The following is a 23,675-nucleotide window of genomic DNA, read 5'->3' on the forward strand; positions in this document are numbered from 1 at the left end:
ACTGGAAAAAAACTTTTGGTATTCCATGTTTGTTTTCTCATGCAGTGATAATCTAGGATGGCAATTTGGGCCAAGTGCATTCCCCGCTCTCGCCCCCCCCATGACGATCCCCCCCCTCTCCCCTTGAGAGTTGGTGTTAGAAAATGACAGATGAGAAGCTCTGGAGGGTGAATCTCTCTCTTTATCATCAGGACGTGCACAAGGCAGACTGCGGCAAGGCAAGTTGCAATATCATGCTTCCACCTTTGCCCTTGAACACATGCGATTAACTTGTTAGCATGCATCATAAACTGAGACTGAATCCTGGCAAGACGGAAGCCCTGTGGGTGAGTGGTTCCCGAGTCCGGGAGACAGGCTCATTGCCTGTTCTGGATGGGGTTGCTCTGCCTCTGAAAGAACAGATTCGTAGTTTGGGGGTACTCTTAGACCCATTTCTGTCATTGGAGGCTCAAATAGCTGCCACGGCTCAGAGTGCCTTTTACCATCTTCGGTTGGTTCGCCAACTACGGCCTCTCCTGGACAGGGATAGCTTGACCACGGTGGTACAGGCATTGGTAACCTCAAGATTGGATTACTGCAACATGCTCTATGTGGGGCTGCCCTTGAAGCTGCTCCGGAAGCTGGAGCTAGTGCAGAATGCTGCAGCTCGGCTGTTGTCTGGAGCTGCCCCTTTCCAGCATGTAACTCCTCTGCTGAGGGAACTGCACTGGCTGCCTATTCACTACCGGGCCAGGTTTAAGGTTCTTGTACTTGTGTACAAAGCCCTAAACAACTTGGGACCAGGATACCTGAGAGAGCGCCTTCTCCCTTACCAACCTGCCCGGTCACTGAGGTCATCCGAGGGCCTGCTCCTGGTGGTTCCACCTAGATCCGTCCTCCGATTGGAATCCACCAGGGGAAGAGCCTTCAGCATGGTGGCGCCCCTCCTGTGGAATTCCCGGCCTCTGGAGGTCAGGCAGGCGCCAACCTTGTACTCCTTTCGGCGCCTCCTGAAAACATCTTTATTCCAAGAAGCCTTTCTTTAACATGCAGCCTTGGATTTCTGTGTTGTTGTTTTTTGCTTCTTTTTAAATTTTGTTTTAACTGTTTTATTCTGTTTTTATTTTCATTTTACCTTGTACACCGCTCCGAAATTTTTTCAATGAGGAGCGGTATATAAATATTCTAAATAAATAAATAAATAAATAAATAAAGGCAACATCTCACGGTGCCCAAGCGGAATTGCCGTACTGCTATATTAGAAGGCACTATGGAAAAGGGAAAAAAGGGGGTGGCTTTTAGATACCCCGCACTTGAGCCTCCCTGCAATGCTGGAGTAGTAGGTTTTCCAGGGGAGGCTCGTGGATCTAATGCCAGTGGGGCTCTGAATCCGCTCCGGGTTTTAACCCAAACCAATGAACTGTCCAAGGTGCTGAAAATAATGAGTTATCTCAAGGAGCTATCCAAAGTGCTGAAACTATTGCGGGGACTGGATTCAGCACCTTGGATAGCTCATTTAGTCTCACAGCTTTTTCTGAGTGAAAGAGGATTTCAGTCCCACCAGCCTCCACGGACGCTTTCTCCCATCTTCCAGAGAATGAGGTATTGGGGAAGATAGAGGAAGCCCTTCATCTATTCCCTGCCTATATAGTGGGTTTGTAAAATCAGAAGCGGTATATAAATGTTTTAAAATAAATAACTGAGGAGCACACCTGTAGCTCAGGAAGGCAATATCTGAAACCTGAGGGCTGTATGTGTCCTCTAATGAATTAGATGCAGCTTCCACAGGTACCCTGAACCTTCCTACTGCAGGAAAACACACACCCAAATTCTCCTGCCTCTGCTGAATGTCTCCCAACCCAAATGTATCTACTGCCACTGTTTCTCTCCCAAACCTCACTGATCCTGCTTCCAAGGGATATAGAATCTAAGAATAGTAGAGTTGGAAGGGACCTATAAGGCCATCAAGTCCAACCCCCTGCTCAGTGCAGGAATCCACCCTGAAGCATCCCTGACAGATGCTTGTCCAGCTGCCTCTTGAAGACCTCTAGTGTGAGAGAGCCCACAAACTGGTTCCATTGTTGTACTGCTCTAACAGTCAGGAAGTTTTTTCTGATGTCCAGCCGGAATCTGGCTTTCTGTAACTTGAGCCCGTTATTCCGTGTCCTGCACTCTGGGAGGATCGAGAAGAGATCCTGGCCCTCCTCTGTGTGACAACCTTTTAAGTATTTGAAGAGTGCTATCATGTCTCCCCTCAATCTTCTCTTCTCCGGGCTAAACAGGCCCTGTTCTTTCAGTCTCTCTTCATAGGGCTTTGTTTCCAGACCCCTGATCATCCTGGTTGCCCTCCTCTGAACATGCTCCAGCTTGTCTGCATCCTTCTTGAATTGTGGTGCCCATAACTGGCCACACCTTGATGGATGTTTAGGGAGGCCTCCCTGGGCCCCTGCCTGCCCAACCCTAAGATTGAGCTAGAGTCGCCCCAAATGGGTCTTTTCCCTGGCCTGGGTTCCAAAGTCTGGTGGAGGATGTCAAATCCCCTTCACCTGCTTGTTCACCTGTCTCACCCATATCTGCAACTTTTTCTCACAGTCTGTTTCTTTGACCAGACTACTCAATGACCTTATAGGCTCCTTCCAGCTCTATTATTCTATGATTCTATGATACCCTCCAGGACTAATTGTCATTTAAAAACAAACAAACCCTACAGTGCTCAGTAGGGAAAAATAGAGGAGAGTATGGGAGATTAGAGAGGACATAAATAAAAAATAAAAAATAGATTGGCCCCATCTACTGAGGCCACTCTCATTGAGGAGGAACAAATCTCTACTCCTCCCTTACACAAGTGGCTGCTTCTACACTGCAACACGGATTAGAGAACGGGTCAATGGATGACTCGGTGGGAATTTGAACCTCTGTCTCCCTCATTTAAATCCATCATTTTGCTAATAGACAGAATGTGAGGTCATTATTTCCTATTAAGAACACTTAAGGACATGCTTGTCAAAGTGCCAGAATCTTTCATGAATAGGAAAGGACGCTCTTCTCCTTCGGAGTGTTCCTTTGTCCATTCTAAAGTGCTATATAAATGTTTAGCACTGTTATTGATACTCGTTACTCTATCAAAGTGTATCTCAATGAATTCGCTCTTTGCTCTTGTCCAACAGCCTTCCTTATGAATTCATTGGACTGGGTTGTCCTCTTTTGAATGAATAGTCTAAAACCAAGCATGTGGCAATCAAGTATTGTAATGTAAAGCAACATGTCAGTGATGGTTTAATAAGGCTGGTATATTGTGAGTCAAGTAAAAATATTGCTGATTTATTTACAAAGCCTTTGGTCTTTCAGAGGCACATGGAGTTGGTTACAAGATTAGGTTTTACAGTTGCGTGAAAACCTGGATATATATTCTTGTACAAATGTCTTTAATCTGTTGTTTAAATTTGAAGGGGTGTTGAGGTCCAAAATTTATCCACAGATTAGTTACAGCCCTGGTGGACTTAGACTTGGCATAATGTCATAACAGGTGCTGGTGACTCATGAAGAATCTGGAAAGGTCACAGATAAGAAGTGAAGATTCTACTAATTGAATAATTGGACAATTGCATGAGTCATGTAGATATGAAAGTGTATATAAAGAGTTGTATTATAAATCATGTCAGAACTCGGAGATGTACATGTCCTGATATGTTGTGTTGTGTATGGAGAAACTGAATGTACTGAAAACGCTGTCTTTATGCCTCAGTAAAGTTCTGTACTGAAGAGAGACTCTTGTGTGAGTATTTTGTGAACAAAGTCTTTCTAACCTCTGCTACGTTGAAGTATTTCCAACAGAACCACCTTTACATGCTTGAAATAATTTGAGCATCACACTGGCTAGATCAAGGGAATAGTGGATGTACCATCATGTGATGGTGGGACATTTAGCCTAGATCATCGGTCCACATATTATCTTCTAAATAAGCTGTAGTTATCCCTGCACCCCTTCTTGATACATACATGCTTCCATCCAGCCATTGCTTAGAGGTAGACTTGCAGGTACCTAGCTGTGTATATTTATTTAGCTGTGTATATTTATTGTTTTATATTGTATGGTTTTATCTGTACGCCGCCCTGACATCCTAGTGATATAAGGCGGGATAAAAATGTTTTAAATAAAATAAATAAATACCTAGCATCTTGGAAGAGCCACAGAAAAGTTTGAGGAAGTAGCCACGTACAGTATGAAAATGATTAGACAACCTTAAGCAGAGAAAGATTTATTTCCAGATTGATATTTCAGTAGTGAAATTATCCAGCGCAAGAGTGAGAAGGGGGAAGAGGGGACAGATAAAAAGAGTGAGCGAGAGAAAGAGTGAGAAAGAAAGAGAAAAAATGAGATTTAATCTAGGAGCAAATAAAATAAAATAAATGCCACCCTTCGTATAAATTCAGGCTTTATATTCAGAACAATTATTCAAAGAGCTGGAACTTGTACTGATCTCTTAAACTGATTGCAGAGAGAGAAAATGTAGACACTTTCCTTTTAGAAAGAGCAAATGGGGGAAGAACATGTTGGTTGCCCTTTGCTGTCCAGTTATTATTCCTCAGCTGTGCTAGACTGCAAATTACATTTGGTATTTTCAGATAAAAATAACGTATTACTATTCAGTTCGAAATGCAGAATTATTACAGCATGCACTGATTTTTTACTTAAAATTCAGGGTGTTCAATAGGAAATAATCTTGTCCCAAGGAGGAGGTGAAAACAATACAAAAAGAAAGACCCACAACAAAGAGCAGGGGAATTGTGTGCCCTAGAACTAGGACCTTAAAAGAACCTTTGCAACTAGGGAATGCATTTTGCATTTGGCAAGCAAATGCAATGGCCCTTCCTCTATCTGTCCTGGAGGGGCAACTCAGAGCAATAATGTATAACCTCCTCACTCAGGTCTTGCTAAGTGGTCTTAGTGATACATACAGTGATGGGCACAGTGACTCATTGATATTTTCTTTCGATGAAAATTGAATATCTGTCTCGAGTGCTGGATGGTTCAGGGTGAAGATCTTAATCATAATGGATTTATTTTTTTACTAGCTGTCTGTCATCCATAAAACACCCTTGTGACTTTGTCATGTGCAATACCAGGCTAGTCACAGTAATTCAAAGCCCCTCCACTGTTCCCTAGTCCACGCTGAAGATTTTCCCACCCGGGGTAGTAGGGAGTGAGTACAATGACCAAGACTGGTTTTTAACCTCTATCTTTTCGATCATTAAGTGCAACACACTTACTACAGGAGCTGCTATAACCCAATGGAACTATTCACAATGGGGTCATTTTTATTGATTTTTAAGCAGGACAGTCCTCTGGCGAGAGCTGAAATCTGAAGGAAGGAATAATAAATGGCCCAGTTGAGAAATTTGCTCTGGCCATGGGTACTGCGGTATGTGAATAGGAGGTACTCTGCCTTATAAGGGTTCATTTATATGGAAGGAGACAATCCATGTATGCATTGCGTTGGACGTGCAGATTTAATCCCTGTAATGAAATGAAGAGGTGGGATGCTTCCGTGTATGCAAGAAAGCGTCTACGTGTACACACACGCTTGGATCTGTGGACTGGAGTGGTCCTCTAGGAGAATGTTTTAGGACAGTAATGATAAATGGCAAAAGAAGAAGAAGAAGAAGAAGTAGTAGTAGTAGTAGTAGTAGTGTTTATGAAGAAAACTTAAGAAGAAAAAGTAGTGTTTATGTTTCTTTATGAGTTGCACAGTCAACCTGTTTGGGCCAGAGCACACATTGGGCAATTTGACAAACGGTTGTGGGCACCACCACAAAATGGCTGCTATGAGAGGCATGGCTAGTTTAAAAGGACATGTAGCCTGCTGAAATGACTGTGTACAAGATAGTCCCAACACACTAAACAATACCTTTGGACCCACAGTTTTCAGCACCAATAGAAACCTATTCACAGAAGCAGGGCCGGTGCCAGACTATTTTGCGCCATAAGCAAGGCGAGCTATTTTCACTCACGCACCTCAAAAAAATTGCCAACTTTGATTTTTAAGAACAGATGTTTTGTAGAAAAAAAGAAAAAAGAAACACAAAACTTGGAACTGCTAAATTTAACGGCTAAAATAGTCTGGCACCGGCCCTGTCCTTAAGGATGTCTAAGTCACAGCTTCTGTGAGGACTGCTCTGCCGGACTTCCAGATATGGTTCTGATCCATTCTCCTAGCGCTAACCAGGACCCAGGCATTTGTTTCTTCTCAAGATGTTCACAGCTAATGAGGCCAAGTATTAAGCAAAAGGCAGGATACAAATAATAATAATAATAATAATAATAATAATAATAATAATAATAATAATAATGTGGTTTTTTCCCAAAAAAAAAATTCTTCCTGTTCCTGCTTGTTTTTCAAGAGAAACTAGTCCAGAGTACGGGCTGCTTCCTTTGTGAGTTTAAAGTGGGGTGTGTGTGTAGGTCAGAAGGGGCCCTGGAAGCCCTTAGCTATTTTTAAATGTAATTTGTTCAACATTCCTTAAAAAAAACAAAAAACAAGGAGGCTTGGGGGCACGTTACTGACCATGGGGTGGGTGGGTGTCCGTGGAGTTAGCAAGCCCTTGCTATTTCCACCCTATTTTCTTTATATTTTTTCATTTTAAAAATCTCTTATGCTGTACTTGTGGTTTGAATTTTTGTGAGCCACCCAGAGAGCTTTGGAAATTGAACACTATAGAAATATAATAAATAAATGAATATAATTTTTTTAAAAAAATAGCATGGGGCGCATATGGGAACAACTGTGTGTGTGTGTGTGTGTGTGAAGGTGCCATAAGCATCCCCAACAACTTGATACTTCCCTCTCCCCCCCCCCCCGCAATCTATTTACATTCCCCCCAGTCTACCTTCCTACACATGGGCTCAAAGTTACTCACCTCAGTTTGCCTTTTTCTGTGCAATGGGGTTCCCCCCTCCCCCGTAGAGACCAAAGTGTGGATTCAAAGGAGTACTTTACTGCACGGCTGTGTGGATCTCTTCCCCGCAACCCCCACCCCATTTTGCAAGGAAGGATGATCTTGAAATGACAAGCCTCAATTTGTCTTCTTAATGGGTCTCTGCTGCATCCCCCCTCCCCGCGCCCCAAACCAGCTCCTGTCCTTTCCCCACCCCGAAATAAGAGTGGTGCTCTGCTCTTCCCCGCTGCCTCCTTCCCACCCAAGGCAGGCCGCATCACGCTTGCTCACCCACCCAGTCCCGCCCCCGGAGTTCTGCCTGGCCTCTTGCAGCCAGGATGGGTGCACGGGCATGGCGGCGGCAGCAAGAGCAGCGTGGGCAGCAGCTCGGCCAGCTATACGTTCAGGGAAGGGAAGCAGCCTGGCGACGCAGCTGAATGCATGGTGACCGGCAGCTGTGCCGGGCGCTGGAGGGCGGGGTCACCACCGCTGCATGCAAGACATGCTGCCTGCGCCCCTCTGGCTCGGCGCTCTAGGCCACTGCCTTGTTCGCCTAGCTGTAGCGCCGGTCCTGCACAGAAGACAGACTCTTTCTCTCCCCACCGTCTTCTCTGCTGGCTCTGGATCTAGTTGCTTCCTCTCCCTCTCTTGCTCTCTCTCTCTCTCACACACACACATCCACCCCCCCATTTTCATTTCCTAAGAATGTCCGATATGTAGCTCAGAGGCACTCATGGGAAATTAAGATGGCGGCAGCTGGAGGGCCTCACTTTGCTTTGAAGCAATCCTAGCTGCCAGCAAAGCAAATCATTTATATTTATTTATTTATATCAGTTCTGTACTGCCCAAGAGCCGCAGCTCTCTGAGCGATTCACACTTTTTATTTTTTTAAAAAAAATGGGAGCGGTAGAGTACCTTAATGGGTGGCAAGAGAGGTATCTGGAGCACATTGGCAGAGTGCCTCTCCATGCTCTATAAAGTATCATGTATGCTGATGGCACGTACTGCTAGTACTTTTAATACCACTACTGGTAGTAGTTATGGCATGTCTTTGAAATGTAACTACAATGTCTGTTCAGCTTCCAGTGATAAAGATAGGGGGACCCTCTGGTTTCTGTACATTTCACATCTTCTCCATATCATCAGCTCAGCAATGTTTCATGAATCTTACCCCAATGTTTCCTTAAGAAAGATCTTTAGAACCCTGATTAGTCCCTAGTTTAATTCTTAATCCACAATTTAAATAATTGGAAAAGTAATTCGTATTCTCTTATAAATGATACATTTCATGAACTCATACAAATGAGATCTAATTATGTACCCTTGTCTAATTAGCACAAATCAAGTTCTTTGTTATCCTGATCCGAAGTGTATGGGTGGAATTACAAAATATGTGCAAAGTTCAAAGTACAGAATATCAAGTCCAAAGTTCTAACACCTCTCCTTCCATCCACTTTATTCCCCACGCATTCCCTCAATGAGTAACGATTTTATAAAGTTCAGAGTATGCATAACAAAAAGCAGCTGCAGAAATGTGAAAGCCCGATTAACAAACAGCTAAATCTTTGTACTTACATTCTGGTTGTGTTGCCACTTTGATGGGCTGCGAGCTTTCTCCTGGTCCCCATTCGTTATACGCCACCACTCGGAAGGTGTAGGTTTCTTCCGGTTTCAGATTCCCCACCGTGAGCTGAAGCACCCCAGACTGCGATGTGTTCAGAGCCCGCTCCCTAACCAAAAACAGCAGCACAAGGAGCGGAAAATGTCAAGATGGAATGCTTCCAGAGAACTGTTCTCAGCAGATTCAAACATCTGCTCAATAATGTGAAAACAACAATAACAAGAACAACAACGGGACAATGATACTGGATTGGATTGATGCTGCTATAAGCAGCCAAAAGTAAAATGATAAGGTAGCAGGTTTTGACACATTATTTGAATGTCCTTTTCTAAGAACCTTTGGATGAACAGATGAAAATGGATGGCTTTAAAAGAGGGATGGATAAATTCCTGGAGGAGAAGGCTATCAATGGCTGCTACTACTGATAGCAATATGCCACCTCCAGCATCAGAGGCAGTAAGCCTATATATACAGCTGTTGCTGGGGAACATGGGCAGGAGGGTGCTGTTGCATCTGTGGGCTCATCTACACAAAGCAGGATATTCCATTATGAAACCAGTATATAAAAGGCAGGAGCCACACTACTGCTTTATAGCGGTATTGAAGTCCACTGCAGGATCTACACTACTGCTTTATACTGGTACTGAAGTGCACTGACAACTGTTGGGGCCCATGACACATCTACACCAAGCAGGATATAGCACTATGAAAGTGGTATGAAAGCGGTATATGGTATGTGTCATGGGCCCCAACAGTTGTCAGTGCACTTCAATACTGCTATAAAGTAGTAGTGTGACTCCTGCCTTTTATATACCACTTTCATACTGGTTTCATAGTGGAATATCCTGCTTGGTGTAGATGAGCCCTGCGTTTTGCTTGTGGATTCTTGGTTGACAGCTGGTTGGCCACTGTGTGAACAGAGTATTGGACTAGATGGACCCATGTTCATCCAGCATGAATCTTCTCAAAGGAAGATGGATTATTATTGTTGTTTATTATTTATCATCATCATCATCATCATCATCATCATCATCATCATCATCATCATCTCTTTTCTCACTCCTGGTGGTTTTTCAGATGGACATGATGGGCTTTGCCAGGTCATGCTGTCTTTTACTGATTTAGGAATCAGTAAGCTGCTTTCAGGAACTGTTTTCTGGATATTGATGTGGATGTATTTTGGTAGGCCCAGTTTCTGAAGGTTTTCTGTATAGATTTTTGATGTGATGCTGGTGACTGATGTGACTAATGGATTATTATTATTATTATTATTATTATTATTATTTCTACAAGATAGGAAATAAACTATTGTCTGTTACTGTTCTCCCCTGTTTGATAATAAGTCAGCTTACATTTGTAAAATCATAACACAGGGGTGGGGAACCTTAGGCCTGGGGCGAAATCTTGCCCTCCTGAAATTCCTATCCCATCCTGCAGGGTTCCCCAGATGGACACACACTCCATGCCCTAGCTGCATCCCCAATGATCAACCATTGAGTTGTTTCCTGGCTTTTATGCAGTTTTCCCCCATTCTAAAAAGTTGGCATTCTTCTTCTAAGGCTACTTACTGGCAGTAAGTGCTTTAAGCTACAATATGCTGGTCATTTTGGGTTTTTTTACATGCACACTTTTCCTTTGGCCCTGCCACTACTGCAATGCAGCCTCTCAGAAATTGAATTCAGTCCTCGGGCTGAAAGAGCTTTCCCACCCCTGCAATAACATCTTACTCCCTGCAAGGAAATCAAAAGTAAAAATAAAACACCAATATCACCTGAAACAGGCTCAATAATGGATTAAAAGGCCAGATTAAACCAACTCCAGTGAGTAATACCAAGAGCTAAGCATTCCAAAATTCTAGAAAGAACTGCTGAAATAAAGATGGAAATTAAAGTAAAACAAAACACTGTAACCTTCTATAGTTACACAGAAGAAGAAATTATTGTTGTTTTCTATCCCTGTGTGACACTGACCAAATGTTATCTTCTACTTAAGTATTCATGTGGTCCGGGCAAGATGAAACCAAGATGGGAAATTGAGGCCAGATTGACAGGAAGGCCTGTCTGTTGGTACAGATGGGCAAATCTGCCAAACTCATTTTCACTCAGGTCCTCAGATTGTCAATGCTAAGTTTCTTCCAGCCTATGACATTTTCCCCCATTAAAAACACTCTCCAAACATTCGAAAGCTTGTGGAGGGGGAAAATGTTGTCTGGGAAACAGTTACACTAGATGCTGGCAGATTAACAAAACAAAACAAGAAATAGGAAGAAACTCTCCTCCCAATAGTGTTCAAACATGTCTTTGACATCACATCACATATTTCATCACATAAGAACATAAGAAGAGCCATACTGGATTATACCAAGGGTCCATCTAGTTCAGCAATCTGTTCACACAGTGGCCAGTCATTGGCCAGGGACCCACAAGGCAGGACATGGTGCCACAGCCCCCTCCCACCCATGTTCCCCAGCCACTGGTGCACACAGGCTTATTGCCTCGAATACTGGAGATAGCACACAACCATCAGGGCTAGTAGCCATTGATAGCCTTCTCCTGCAGGAATTTATCCAACCCCCTTTTAAACATGGATGGACAGTCATCATTGTTGGTGTTTCTATTGAGTCAGAAAAGTTTGTCTAAGCCAAGCAATTATGTCTTTATTTTAATTATTTCTCAGAGGGAATATTCTTCCATGCCATGCAACACCAATTAATGGCCCGAGTCTAGCAGATCTGTTGTTTTGGGAAGGGGAAATAGCATTGGGGTTGTTGTTTTTCATTCACTCCCATCTTCCACCACTTCTCTTGAAACTTCTCTTCAGTGGTGCTGTTTGAAGTATTTTCTGACATAAACAAAATTAAATAAGAAATGTACCATAGCAAAAATTAAATGTTTCAAGTTTGCCCGAGGAAAGACTGGGTAATGGTCCCAGAGCTCAAACTATCACAGGCTATTAAATAATATATCTGGATGGGAATTTTCAAAAACAAAGGGCCCATTATTCAGCACTAGTTCTGTCTACAACATACTTCCTGTTTTAATAGGAAACTGGAGGCAGCTCTATTAATGTCAAAAGGGTTCAGATAATCTCCACTTATGGCTTTCGCTAGGTGGTATTTTGTTTACTTGTTTCAGTAACCCTTCATTGGCATAGTCTGACTCTGAAGAGAGGAGAGTGAACTCCTAAGAGCACTTTTAAAAAAATAACCATCAGCTTGTTTCATTTCTCTTCCACTCTTCCTTCATACTCAAGGTGGGATGCAGAGTTTTTAGGGAATCTCCTATCCAGGAAGTGACGAGATGGAGATCTACACCAAGCAGGATACAACACTTTGAAAATGGTTTGAAAACTGTATATGGGGTGTGTCCTGGACCCCAGCAGTTGTCACTACTGTTATAAACATTTTAAAGCAGTAGGGTAGATCCTGCCCTGCCAAACCTCAGCAACGTTACTGCATCATATGCCCTCAGACCACACATTGGTTTACGGCAGAGGACTTGCCTTTTCCTGTTATTGTGTACAGTTCCCTACATTTCTTTTTGCTTTAGACATTATTGATGCAGCAGGGATGGGCAACTTCCTGGTCAACAAATGGTTGGCTGCTCTGTGAACCGAATGCTGGACTAGATGGAACCTTCGTCTGATACCGCATGGCTGTTCCTATGTTCTTATATGTTTTGGTTCAAGGTTCACTTTTGATGTTGGGTGATAGCCTAGGGTTCAGAAGTGTTGGATCTGTTTCTTCCACCTCATTTATTTATTTATTTATTTATTTATTTATATAGCACCATCAATGTACATGATGCTGTACAGAGTAAAACAGTAAATAGCAAGACCCTGCCGCATAGGCTTACATTCTAATAAAACCATAATAAAACAATAAGGAGGGGAAGAGAATGCAAACAGGCACAGGGTAGGGTAAACAGGCACTGGGTAGGGTAAAACTAACAGTATAAAGTCAGAACAAAATCAAGATTTGAAAGCTTTAGGAAAAATAAAAGTTTTTAGCTGAGCTTTAAAAGCTGCGGTTGAACTTGTAGTTCTCAAATGTTCTGGAAGAGCGTTCCAGGCATAAGGGGCAGCAGAAGAAAATGGACGAAGCTGGGCAAGGGAAGTAGAGACCATTGGGCAGGCGAGAAACATGGCATCAGAGGAGCGAAGAGCACGAGTGGGGCAATAGTGTGAGATGAGAGAGGAGAGATAGGAAGGAGCTAGATAGTGAAAAGCTTTGTAGGTCAACAGGAGAAGTTTATATTGGATTCTGAAGTGAATTGGAAGCCAATGAAGAGATTTCAGAAGTGGAGTTACATGGTCAGAGCGGCGAGCCAAGAAGATGATCTTAGCAGCAGAGTGGTGAACAGAAACCAACGGACTGATGTGAGAAGAAGGAAGGCCAGTGAGAAGAAGGTTGCAGTAGTCCAACCAAGAAATAACCAATGCATGAACAAGAGTCTTGGCAGAAGAGACAGACAAAAATGATCGAATCCTGGCAATATTATACAGGAAAAAACGACAGGATATCTGCAGGAGATTTGTGGCCATCCTAGTAAGTCAGCATTGGTCAGCCGGCAAAGCCTTACAGGGGCAGGCAGGGACGACCCCTCCATTTTCCCATTTTCGCTGCAGCCCCAGGACCATCCCAAGGACCACAGTTGGTGTGAGTGCCCGTCCCGCCTTCTCCCTTCTTCCTCGTGAGTAATGGGACTGGGCACAGAGCTGTTCAAGGGGGCTCCATGCCCTTTGGGGGTGGGGACAGCAATTTTGCCATCCCAAGGATGGCGGGGGGAGGTGGTTGGGCATGGTTATTTTTTTTTTAAAAAAAAACGTACTTTGTGCTAGAACACAATTGTGCTCCATCTCCTTTGAAAGAAAAAATGGCGGCCGCGATGTCCATTCTTAATTCTGGGATGTCACACTGTCGTTTGGACACTGGGGAATGACCGTGGAAGCAGGTAAGCCTGTGATCCTCCCCCTTCCTCCCTCTACACCCTTAAGATGTAGACATGCCCTGTATCTTCTCTTTCTGCATCTGGGCGTTCTGGCTTCGCTCACCTGCTGTGGCCACAACAGCGCCAGGCCACACCTTCTGCCACCCCTGAAAGATGTCGTTGCTGTTCATGACCACCACCACAGCCACTGCAGCTATTGCCATCTGCATCCAGGGAGGGAGCTGCTTCTGGCCTGTCTTCACCAGACAGCCATTTTGAGAGAAGCAGGAGGAAGAGAGGAGGAATGGAAAAGCAGCCACCGACCTACTTGGTGCTGCAGATGAAGGAAGGAAATTCCATGGGATGCTGGTGATTGGCCACGGGGCTATGGCAGGCCACAAGAAAGGCCTCGGAGCCACTGCAACCCATGACTGCATGCTGACCCTTCTGATCTACAGTATCCGTACCGTATTGCCGCTTTTGTGAGCTGATCAGCGTGAGAGCATCTGACTGCGCCGAAAAATCGTGATGAATGGATATTTTAAATCTGGGCTGGCAATTAGGGGCTCATAGGAAACCATTAATTAAAAAAGGGGAAAAGAAACAAAAATTGCTCAGAACGCAGAAATGTAAAATAAAAGATAGCTTCAAATATGATTCATCTACTTAAAAATATGGAACCCTCCCGTGGTAATTTGCAAAATGAATTCCCAGCAACTTATGTAAGTGCATCAGGGTGTTAAAAATGTAATTGCACCATTTTTGCACACCTAGTAGGTGGGCCACAAATACTGCTATAATCTATTAAACACCTAATTAGTTGCTTCAAGGTGGAAGAGTCATGATGATGTTTCTGACTGTGCAGTACTTAATAATGTGAAAGTGGACCAGCATTTGGCATGGTTATTTCTCTCCTCTTGCCTCAGACCACCTCGACAAGCAATGAGTAAAAGGGTAGTTAAATCATTAGGTTACTTTGCAATGACCTAGAGAGATGAAATTTAGTACGCATGCAAACTAAAGAGCACTGAATAGTGGGGGGGGGGGAATGGAAATATGACATTTCTGCATCTGTCCCTCAAATGGTGCCCCCCAAATGTTTAAGATAATCCCCCATCAACCACAAATGTGAAAGCTCACACACACATACAGTAGTCCAAGACACCCAAATTTCTGGAAGGGTATGAAAGGGATTTGTTTTTGTTTGTTTGATTGTTTTTTAAATAATAATAATAATAATAATAATAATAATAATAATAATAATAATTTATTTATTTATTTGTTACCCACCTCTCCCTCTGGATCAAGGCAGGGTACAACACAAATGCAAACACCATAAAATACATATATAATTAAAACATTTAAAATATTATTATTATTATTATTATTATTATTATTATTATTATTATCGTCATCGTCATCATTATTATTCCTCAAAATAAAAGATATAGAATGCACCTCCAAATGGTTAAAGTAAATCCACACCACCCAGAAAGCAGAAAGCAGAACTTATACACAGAGGCCAGTGTTATATCCTGCCCCAAGCAGGATATAACACTCTGAAAGCAGTTTGAAAATGGTATATGGAATGTGTCATAGGCCTTAACAGTTGTCAATTCCATTATAAACCATTATAAAGCAGTAGTGTAGATCCTGCCAGACACACTATGATTATTGGAAAAACCCTGGAAGGAAAAATTCTTGTCTAGTATTCAAAACTCCAGTGCAAGACAATGAACAAGCATCCTATCTCTCAACCTAACCTAATTCACTGATTTGTTGCAATTATATATATTGTAGAACATTCTGTACACTGTAATACACAGTTACTGTAGGTATTGACTCCCAGGGTGCAGAATGCCCTTTCCTGTTCTCACAATATCGATAGGAGCAGGCAGGGTAATTTATATCTTTAAAAAAGGGAAAATCCCACAAAAAAATCCCCCCAAAGGCAAAGAAAAAAGGATGTTTTAAATACAATAAAAGAACTCTGATGCATTTCGGACCCTTAGGTCCTTCCTTGGGTTAATCAAAGAAGACAATACATAATATGTATACACTCACATGAGCCTCTCATTCTTGAAGAGTTACTCTTTTATCATTTTATATAATGGTGCACATTTGTATGATACATGTGATACACAATGGTCACATGAGTGCATAAATATTATATATAGTCTTTTTAGATTACCCTGAGGAAGATGTAAGGGTCCGAAATGCATTTTTCTACCCTTTTGCCTTTGGCTTTTTTTGGCAAAAAATTTATATCTTTGACAACTCTGGAAATGACCTGTCTTTGTCTTTCCAGTTTATTCCCACTTTCTAGCCCAAATACCTCGGCGTTTCTATTCACTCAATGGTATCCCTAAGATAGGGTGACCATCTGAAAAGGAGGACAGGGCTCCTGTATCTTTAACAGTTGCATAGAAAAGGGAATTTCAGCAGGTGTCATTTGTATATATGGAGAACCTGGTGAAATTCCCTCTTCATCAGAACAGTTAAAGCTGCAGGAGCTATATTATACTAGAGTGACAGGATTTAAAAGAGGGCAGGGCACCTGCAGCTTTAACTGCTGTGATGAAGAGGAAATTTCACCAGGTTCTCCATATATACAAATGACACCTGCTGAAATTCCCTTTTCTATGCAACTGTTAAAGATGCAGGAGCCCTGTCCTCCTTTTCAGATGGTCACCCTACCTATGACCACTGTCAGCATTTAATTGGAGACACCCTAAGGCTCTTTGGATCCTTGGGCTCTACTTCATTTTAAATTTTAATTCTCACTTTGAATTGTAATAATGATGATAACAACAACGATGGCATTTTAAATGTGATATTAGCCCTAAGAACAAAGAAAAATGCTTAATAGATGCTCCCCGCCACCAGATACATCTGGACCGTATCTGCAATGGCTCTCCAGGGCCTCTAGCTACAGTATCCTTTTAACTGAAGATGCCATGGACTGAGCACACAAATAAAACTTGGGCTCTACCAGTGAACACACAAATACAACTTGGCCACTACACAATGTAATACATCATAATTTAATTAGACGTTGAAAAGATGTAATCTGTATTGACGTTGCTGAAATATCTTCTTTACAATATCAGGGATTAGGGATGGATGAGGAATTTGTTGGGCTCACATTTTAATGTGAACGCATCAGTGGAAGCTGGGGGCTCCGATTTCAGTGGAGTTGTGATTCCATTCTGGGTTTTAGTTAGAACCAGCCAGAACTCTTAACGGAGCAATCTAAGGTGTTGAACCCCACCCCACCCACCCCAAATGGGGTTAGAACCTTGGATAGCTCATTTAGAGTTCTGGCTAAAAGCCTGAATGGAATCACAGCCCCACTGAAAACAGAGCTACCAATCTCCACTGGTATGTTTGCATTAAAATGTGACCCCAACAAATTCCTCACCCATCCCTAAAGGAATGGAATCACAGCCCCATCAAAATTGGAGGCACCAGCTTCCACTACAACATACCGAATTCACACTTGCTAAACCTACATGCAAACCGGAATGCAGTTACATGGTGATAGCCACACTTTCACAATTTTTGCCATGTAGTTCACACACAAGCATGTGCACATAACGTGCCTATAATATTATTTATTATTATTAGTTATTACATTTGTATACCACCCCATAGCCGAAGATCTCTGGGTGGTTTACAAAGGTTATATTAGGAAACAGTACACACAAATATATTAGGAAAGTGGGCACAAATCTATACTATTAGGGCAAATGGCTCGGAATTTAATAGTGCGTACAAAAATGTGTGTGTTTGAAAAGTGCATCCAAAAGTATGTATATCAATGCCCATAAAAATACATACAAATATTTCTGCAGACGTTTAAGGGGAGGGGGGAAATTGCAAAGTGAGAATCATAGAATCATAGAATAGCAGAGTTGGAAGGGGCCTACAAGGCCATTGAGTCCAACCCCCTGCTCAATGCAGGAATCCACCCTAAAGCATACCTCACAGATGGTTGTCCAGCTGCCTCTTGAAGGCCTCTAGTGTGGGAGAGCCCACAATCTCCCTAGGGAACTGATTCCATTGTCGTACTGCTCTAACAGTCAGGAAGTTTTTCCTGACGACCAGCTGGAATCTGGCTTCCTGTAACTTGAGCCCGTTATTCCGTGTCTTGCACTGTGGGAGGATTGAGAAGAGATCCTGGCCCTCCTCTGTGTGACAACCTTTCAAGTATTTGAAGAGTGCTATCATGTCTCCCCCCCAGAGAGACAGAAGCAGGACAAAATAAATGTAATTTTGGGGAAAAGAGCAACTGAGCAGAATCAAATTCGACTGATTCATCCCTCCCTCTCAGAGATATAGAAGATCGAGGATATGATTCATGTTTGTTGCACTGGAATCATTCAGTCATCATCATACGACTTATGCAACATGATAGACAAACATTCTTGCCCTTTGACTCAGCCTTCTGAGTATCCTGACATGGCATGGCCTAGGGTTGTCATGAGCACCCAGCTGGGTCCACAAGGGCAGTGGACCCCCTTGCATCTGGCCCTAACAGACCCAGATGGACGCTCCTGGCATGAGGGCAGACTCATGTCCCAACACTCATGAGCATCCGCAAGCACTAGGTTGCAGTTGCAGCATGGGAAAGCACACTTTCAGGCACTCCCAGAAAGTGTGCAATTCCCCTGGGTATGCTAATGACTTTCTTCTCCTGGCTTTCCCTCCACTGCTCCAATGGGGACCTTAAAGGCCCTATTAACACAAGGTAGCCTTACATTAAGAGGGCCTTTAAGGCCCTAATTGGAGCAGTGGGGGGGCAGGAAACCCTGCTTTCCAGAGGCTCTGGAAACACGCATCCCCTCCAAGACAATGAGGGCCTTAAAGGCCCTCCATACATTAACAGGGCCTTTAAGGCATCCTTGGGCACAGGGGAGAGGGAAACACACAATTTCTGGAGTTTCTGGAAATTGTGGTGTGTGTCCCCCATGCTAATGGTAGCCATTAGCATGGAGAGGGGAAAGGGGCAGTTGTGGAGGGCTTGGGGGGGGGCAATTACACAGCCCAGGTTGTTGGAGCAGACCACTTGAGCAGGGGGTTCGAGCACTCATGGGGTGGCCATCGGCCATCACTAGCTTTGCCATATGAAAATTTGGGTTCTGCTCAAGCAATGGAGAGTTGGGGCCTCTTGACTTCAGTGCATGGCTAATTAGACCTATCTTGTAGGAGTTAAGGTTTACTTTGCAAAGAACATACTGGATAAATTGTGATGAAATAGGTTAGATTTGTGGTGTAAATAGAATGTATCTCTTTTCACAGGGAGTGACAATATGACATCTCCAGCCGAAGACTAGAATAAATGCCTGCATATTAGGGGTGTGCATGGACCCCCCAATCCGCTTCATGGCCCAATCCGGAAAATCCAGATCGGGCCCGATCCTCTTCGCGCCGCTCCGCCCGTCTCCCCCTCCGCTCCGCGGAGCGAGATCCGGCTTCGCCACCATCACTATATGGGCGGCGGCGGCACAAGAGAAACCACCCACCCACCCTGCCCCCTTACCTTCCTCTGTCGCGGGATTCAATTGAGGCCCCGCTTGAAGCCGGAAGAGGCCTCGGCCTTCACTTCCAGCTTCAACCGGGGCCTCAATTGAAGCCGGCGACGGAGGAAGGTAAGCGTCCCTCCTCTCTGCTCCCTTACCTGGCACCGGCGCCGCTGCATGGATGGTGGCACCAGGTAGGCCAGACCCCGGCCCCCAGCCCAGCCCCCGCCCCCTTACCTTCCTCTGTCGCGGGATTCAATTGAGGCCCCGGTTGAAGCCGGAAATGGCATCGGCCTTCACTTCCAGCTTCAACCGGGGCCTCAATTGAAGCCGGCGACAGAGGAAGGTAAGCGTCCCTCCTCCCTGCTCCCTTACCTGGTGCTGCTGCTGCCGCCACCACATGGATGGCGGCGCCGGCAGTGCCAGATTAGTCCCCCTCCCCCCCACTTACCTTCAGGCGAAGCTCCGGATTGAGGCGATCCTCTTCGCCTCGATCCGCTGGCCCCCCAATCCTCTTCGCCTCCGCCTTAAGGGTAGGCGAAGCCCCCCGCTCCGCTCCTGCTTCTCCGGTTCGAGGAGAAGCGGAGCACATCCCTACTGTATATGAATGAATACTCCAACTCCTCTAAGGATGAAATGACAAAGACAAGGACAGGGGAAGAGATTAGAGATGAAAAGAGGAATGGATGTAAACATTCCAGATGAGGCAGACGGAGAGAGAAGAATATGTGTGTGGCTAACTGAGATAAGTAAGAAAACTGAGCATAGCAAGGGCAAACAAAAGGGCAGGGTTTCAATAGATACCAACAGGCATAATGCAAGGAACCTTGATATTGATGGGAGGGTGAGCAATTGGAATTTGGACATATATTTCACAACGCCCTCTCATTAGGGTCTTAATAAGAACATGAACAGAACTTTCACGAGGCTTATCCATTTTTGTGTGTGTTTTTGTTTGGTTAGTTTCCTTCAAAATCTTTTGGGAAGTTCCACCAGGAGAATGTCCACCTAGCAGAACGTGCACATTTGTCTCAATGTTTCAATTACGGTGAAATTCAGGTACAACTCTAGTCTATTGTCATAATCATCTGGCAGGGTCGCTGCTTTTTCACCAAGTTATGGATAGGGATGGACGGACTCACCTGCACCCACTGAGTGTGGGCGCTCACACGGTTGTCGCTGCTATCCATCCCTGGTCTCCAAGACACATCAACCCTGGAGGGCACGGTGAGTGGTCTGGGAGCACCCCACAGCCACACACTCGTCCCTGTGACCCAACGTTTTTACAGAAGGTTGGAGCTCTGGGAGTTGTGTATATATAATGTCATTCGACATGGTGGCTGTAAAAGGTTGTCTCCACAATTTTAGGGATGTGTTACAGAGGTAGCCCTGTATGGCTGCCATTTTGTGCAATAACAGATCTGCAACTTCCAGAGTCCCAATCTTCCATAAAAATACCAAGTTGCAGGGAGAAGCGTGCAGAGTCTTGCTATTTACTGTTTTACTCTGTACAGCACCATGTACATTGATGGTGCTATATAAATAAATAATAATAATAATAATAATAATAATGTGGGGTGCTCTCGGACAGCACAGTGTCTGAAGAGTGCATATGTGAGCACCATGTAGCGTGGCAAACAGAGTCCAGGTGGCTGGGAGAAGGGGAGCCCGATGGACTCCCAGACCCAGTTGGGTGCTGGTGCCATCCCTAGTTAGGGAACAAACCCCTCTGGAGATTTCTTGAAGCCTCAGTATCTTCTGGTGTTGAGGAATTTGGTTTAGCATAACGATAAAGAGAATGACTTGTGAAGTGCAGAACTGTGGCTTATAGCCCATTAATTGTCTGCTGGGAAAGCTGTGTATGGTAGAAACTTCTGGGGCATGTTCTCCTAATGTAAGGTGCACTCTCAGGCCATAGCTAGACCTAAGGTTTATCCCTGGATCATCCAGGGGTCAGACCTGTTCATCTAGGTGACACACAGGGGATCCAGTGCTCAGGCAGGGGCGAACCCTGGATGATCCCAGGATAAACCGTAGGTCTAGCTGTGGCCTCAGTTTATGCAAGCACTGGCCAAACCTATGGGGCCTTGTCATTGTGCCTTGCATGCACAGAGTCTGCACATACAACAGACCCAATAGTTTGCTGCCATGATATGCGGCAGGCAAATATCAGGAGTTTTAAATAGGGATGTTTGAGAATTGAATTCCTCGCCACAAATCATGCAACATGTCCAGTTCATACACCCAACAGCAACACAATTGGGAATACTATTCTTGGGAACATTTGTGCAATTTCCTGAACATACACAACCCCCTCCTTTTTTTTTCAAATGCTTATTATGCTTTAGTCTATTGGAAGAAAATGTAAATCCCCCCCAAAAAAATTATGATTGAAAAATTCAAAGTGCTGTTTTGGACCTTTAAAGTCCTAAACGGTTTGGGACCATGTTATCTGAAGGACAGTCTTCACCCATATCAGCCTGCTCGCACTTTAAGATCAGAAAGAGAGGGCCTTCTCGTTTGCCCACCTGTGAGAGAAATTAGGTGGTTGTCCACTTGGGAGAGGGCCTTCTCTACAGTGGCCCCACACCTGTCGAACAAACTCTCATAAGAGGTCCGCCATGCACCATCCTTTCAGGCTTTTAAGAAGGCCTTAAAATGTTTTATTTTACCATGGCCTCCTCATGGTGAGTACTGTTTTGCTGTTTTTGCCCTTGCTGTTCTTAATGATTTTAATGTTTTTTTTAATTCTTTTAACTGCAATTTTACTGTTTAGGTTGTTATTGCTTTTTATGTTTTAAACTGTTTTTATGTATTTTATTGTTGTAACCCACCTTGTGAAGGCCTTCTGCCCTGAAAGGCAGCCAGAGATGTTTTAAATAAAAGAAAAAGAAATATTTTCCCGACCAGGTTGTGTGGGAACAACGTTCACATTTGGGAATGCAAAAGAAGTGAAACAAGCTTTAAGAAAGAATTCAGAGAACCTCTACAAACTTGAACACTGCAGGTTTGCCCATCCCTAGCTTTAAAAGAAAACTTGTCCACCATTACTGGTCTTTGCATTGAAGAAACCCTGGAGGTCTCCCAAGGAATCACACATTTCCCTAGAACACAGTTAGAAAACAATTGGTCTAATCTTTGAGAGAAATGTTGCAGGACAGTCACAACACAGGTATGCGCAGGAGTTAAAGATGTGTCATGGAATAGTTCTATATCTAGTGCTAAACATTACAAAGACTGTCAATTGTCAAGCAAAATTACTGTTATTTTCCAACACCAGGAATCGCTCAGTACTCTGGAGTTACAGTAATTTGTCTGACAATTTCTGTGCATGCCTCAGGTTAATGTCAGATCCGCTATTACTGTTAAGAGAAAAAATAGTTCTTTTGTAAAAATAATGTATAAACAATAAATGACTTGGTATTCTACCCGAGCACTTAAAGGAAACTGCATTTATTTTGTTCACACTGAAAGCCTGAAAGTTCACAGGTCTGGAGGCAGTTTTTGAAATAATAGAAGTCTTAAAACAGCTTTTCAAAGTTTTCTCTCTTCTTCTTCTTTTAATTAAAAGTGGCATTTTAAGCCCAGTGTTAAGAGTCATCCCTCTAGCTAAACAGGAGATGATATTCCTTACGGTTCCAGACTCTATAAGGGATGAATACTGTGCTTTTTATCTTCAATTTCATGACAGTTGATACCTATACAAATATTTGCAAATAGCTGGACTGTGAAAAATGTTACTTAAAACATGTACACAGCCCAGAGATAAGTGTCTGCGAAAGGCCACTGCGTCTCAGTCAATTCAGAATGAAATAATACGTTTGTCAAAGGGATTGTGGTGGCCCTGTGGTCCAGGTAGGCTAATCACAAGTTGAATGGGGTCCTGTTGTGCCCCCCTGATGTCGTTGCATCTGTGGTGGGATCTGATCTCTCACCATGGCAACTTCCTCAGCCCCCACATGCCCAGCCTCTAATCTGCTAATTTTGCTCAAATTGCACCTGCTCCCTAAACGGCTTGGGACCTCGATGCTTGAGGGAGCGCCTCTCCTTATATATGCCTGCTCGAGACTTGAGATTTCCTGGAGGAGCCCTTCTCTGCATCCCACCAGCACAACACATATTTATTTATTTATTTTATTACACTTATATACTGCTCCCATAGCCAGGGCTCTCTGGGCAGTTTACAGAAATTCTAAAATTGAGATAAAAACACGTATACAAAATTTAAAATTCTAAAACACAGAACATACACACATAAAGCATTAAAAACCGTTAAAAAACTAAACATGTGGGTGATTAAGATGTGCCGCCATATGCCTGGGCAAAGAGGAAAATCTTAACCTGGCGCTGGAAAGATAGCAGCGTTGGCGCCAGGCGAGCCTCATCAGGGGGATCATTCCACAGTCTGGGGGCCACCACCGAAAAGGTCCTATCCCTCGTTGCCACACTCCAAGCCTCTCTCGGAGTAGGCACCCGAAGGAGGACCTTAGATGTTGAATGTAGTGACCGGGTGTATTCACGTCGGGAGAGGCGTTCCGTCAGGTATTGTGGTCCCAAGCCGTGTAAGGCTTTATAGGACAAAACCAGCACCATATGCTATGGTGGGACATGGGAGAGGGCTTTCTCTGTTGTGGCACCCCGACTGTGGAATGCCCTCCCCTTGGAGGTCCGACTGGCACCAACCCTGAT

The 23,675-nt window shown here is 43.8% G+C and overlaps 1 protein-coding gene across 1 annotated transcript in view; it reads right to left on the reverse strand.

The window, feature by feature from the left end:
- DCC (DCC netrin 1 receptor) overlaps nt 1-23,675 on the reverse strand; it is a 1,200,544-nt gene that overhangs the window by 331,068 nt on the left and 845,801 nt on the right. Inside the window, 1 exon segment of the mRNA XM_063128256.1 lies at nt 8,491-8,645. Within this exon segment, the coding sequence (XP_062984326.1) occupies nt 8,491-8,645 (155 nt within the window).

This window comes from Elgaria multicarinata, chromosome 6 (assembly GCF_023053635.1).
Source record: "Elgaria multicarinata webbii isolate HBS135686 ecotype San Diego chromosome 6, rElgMul1.1.pri, whole genome shotgun sequence".
NCBI classification, from domain to species: Eukaryota; Metazoa; Chordata; class Lepidosauria; order Squamata; family Anguidae; genus Elgaria; species Elgaria multicarinata.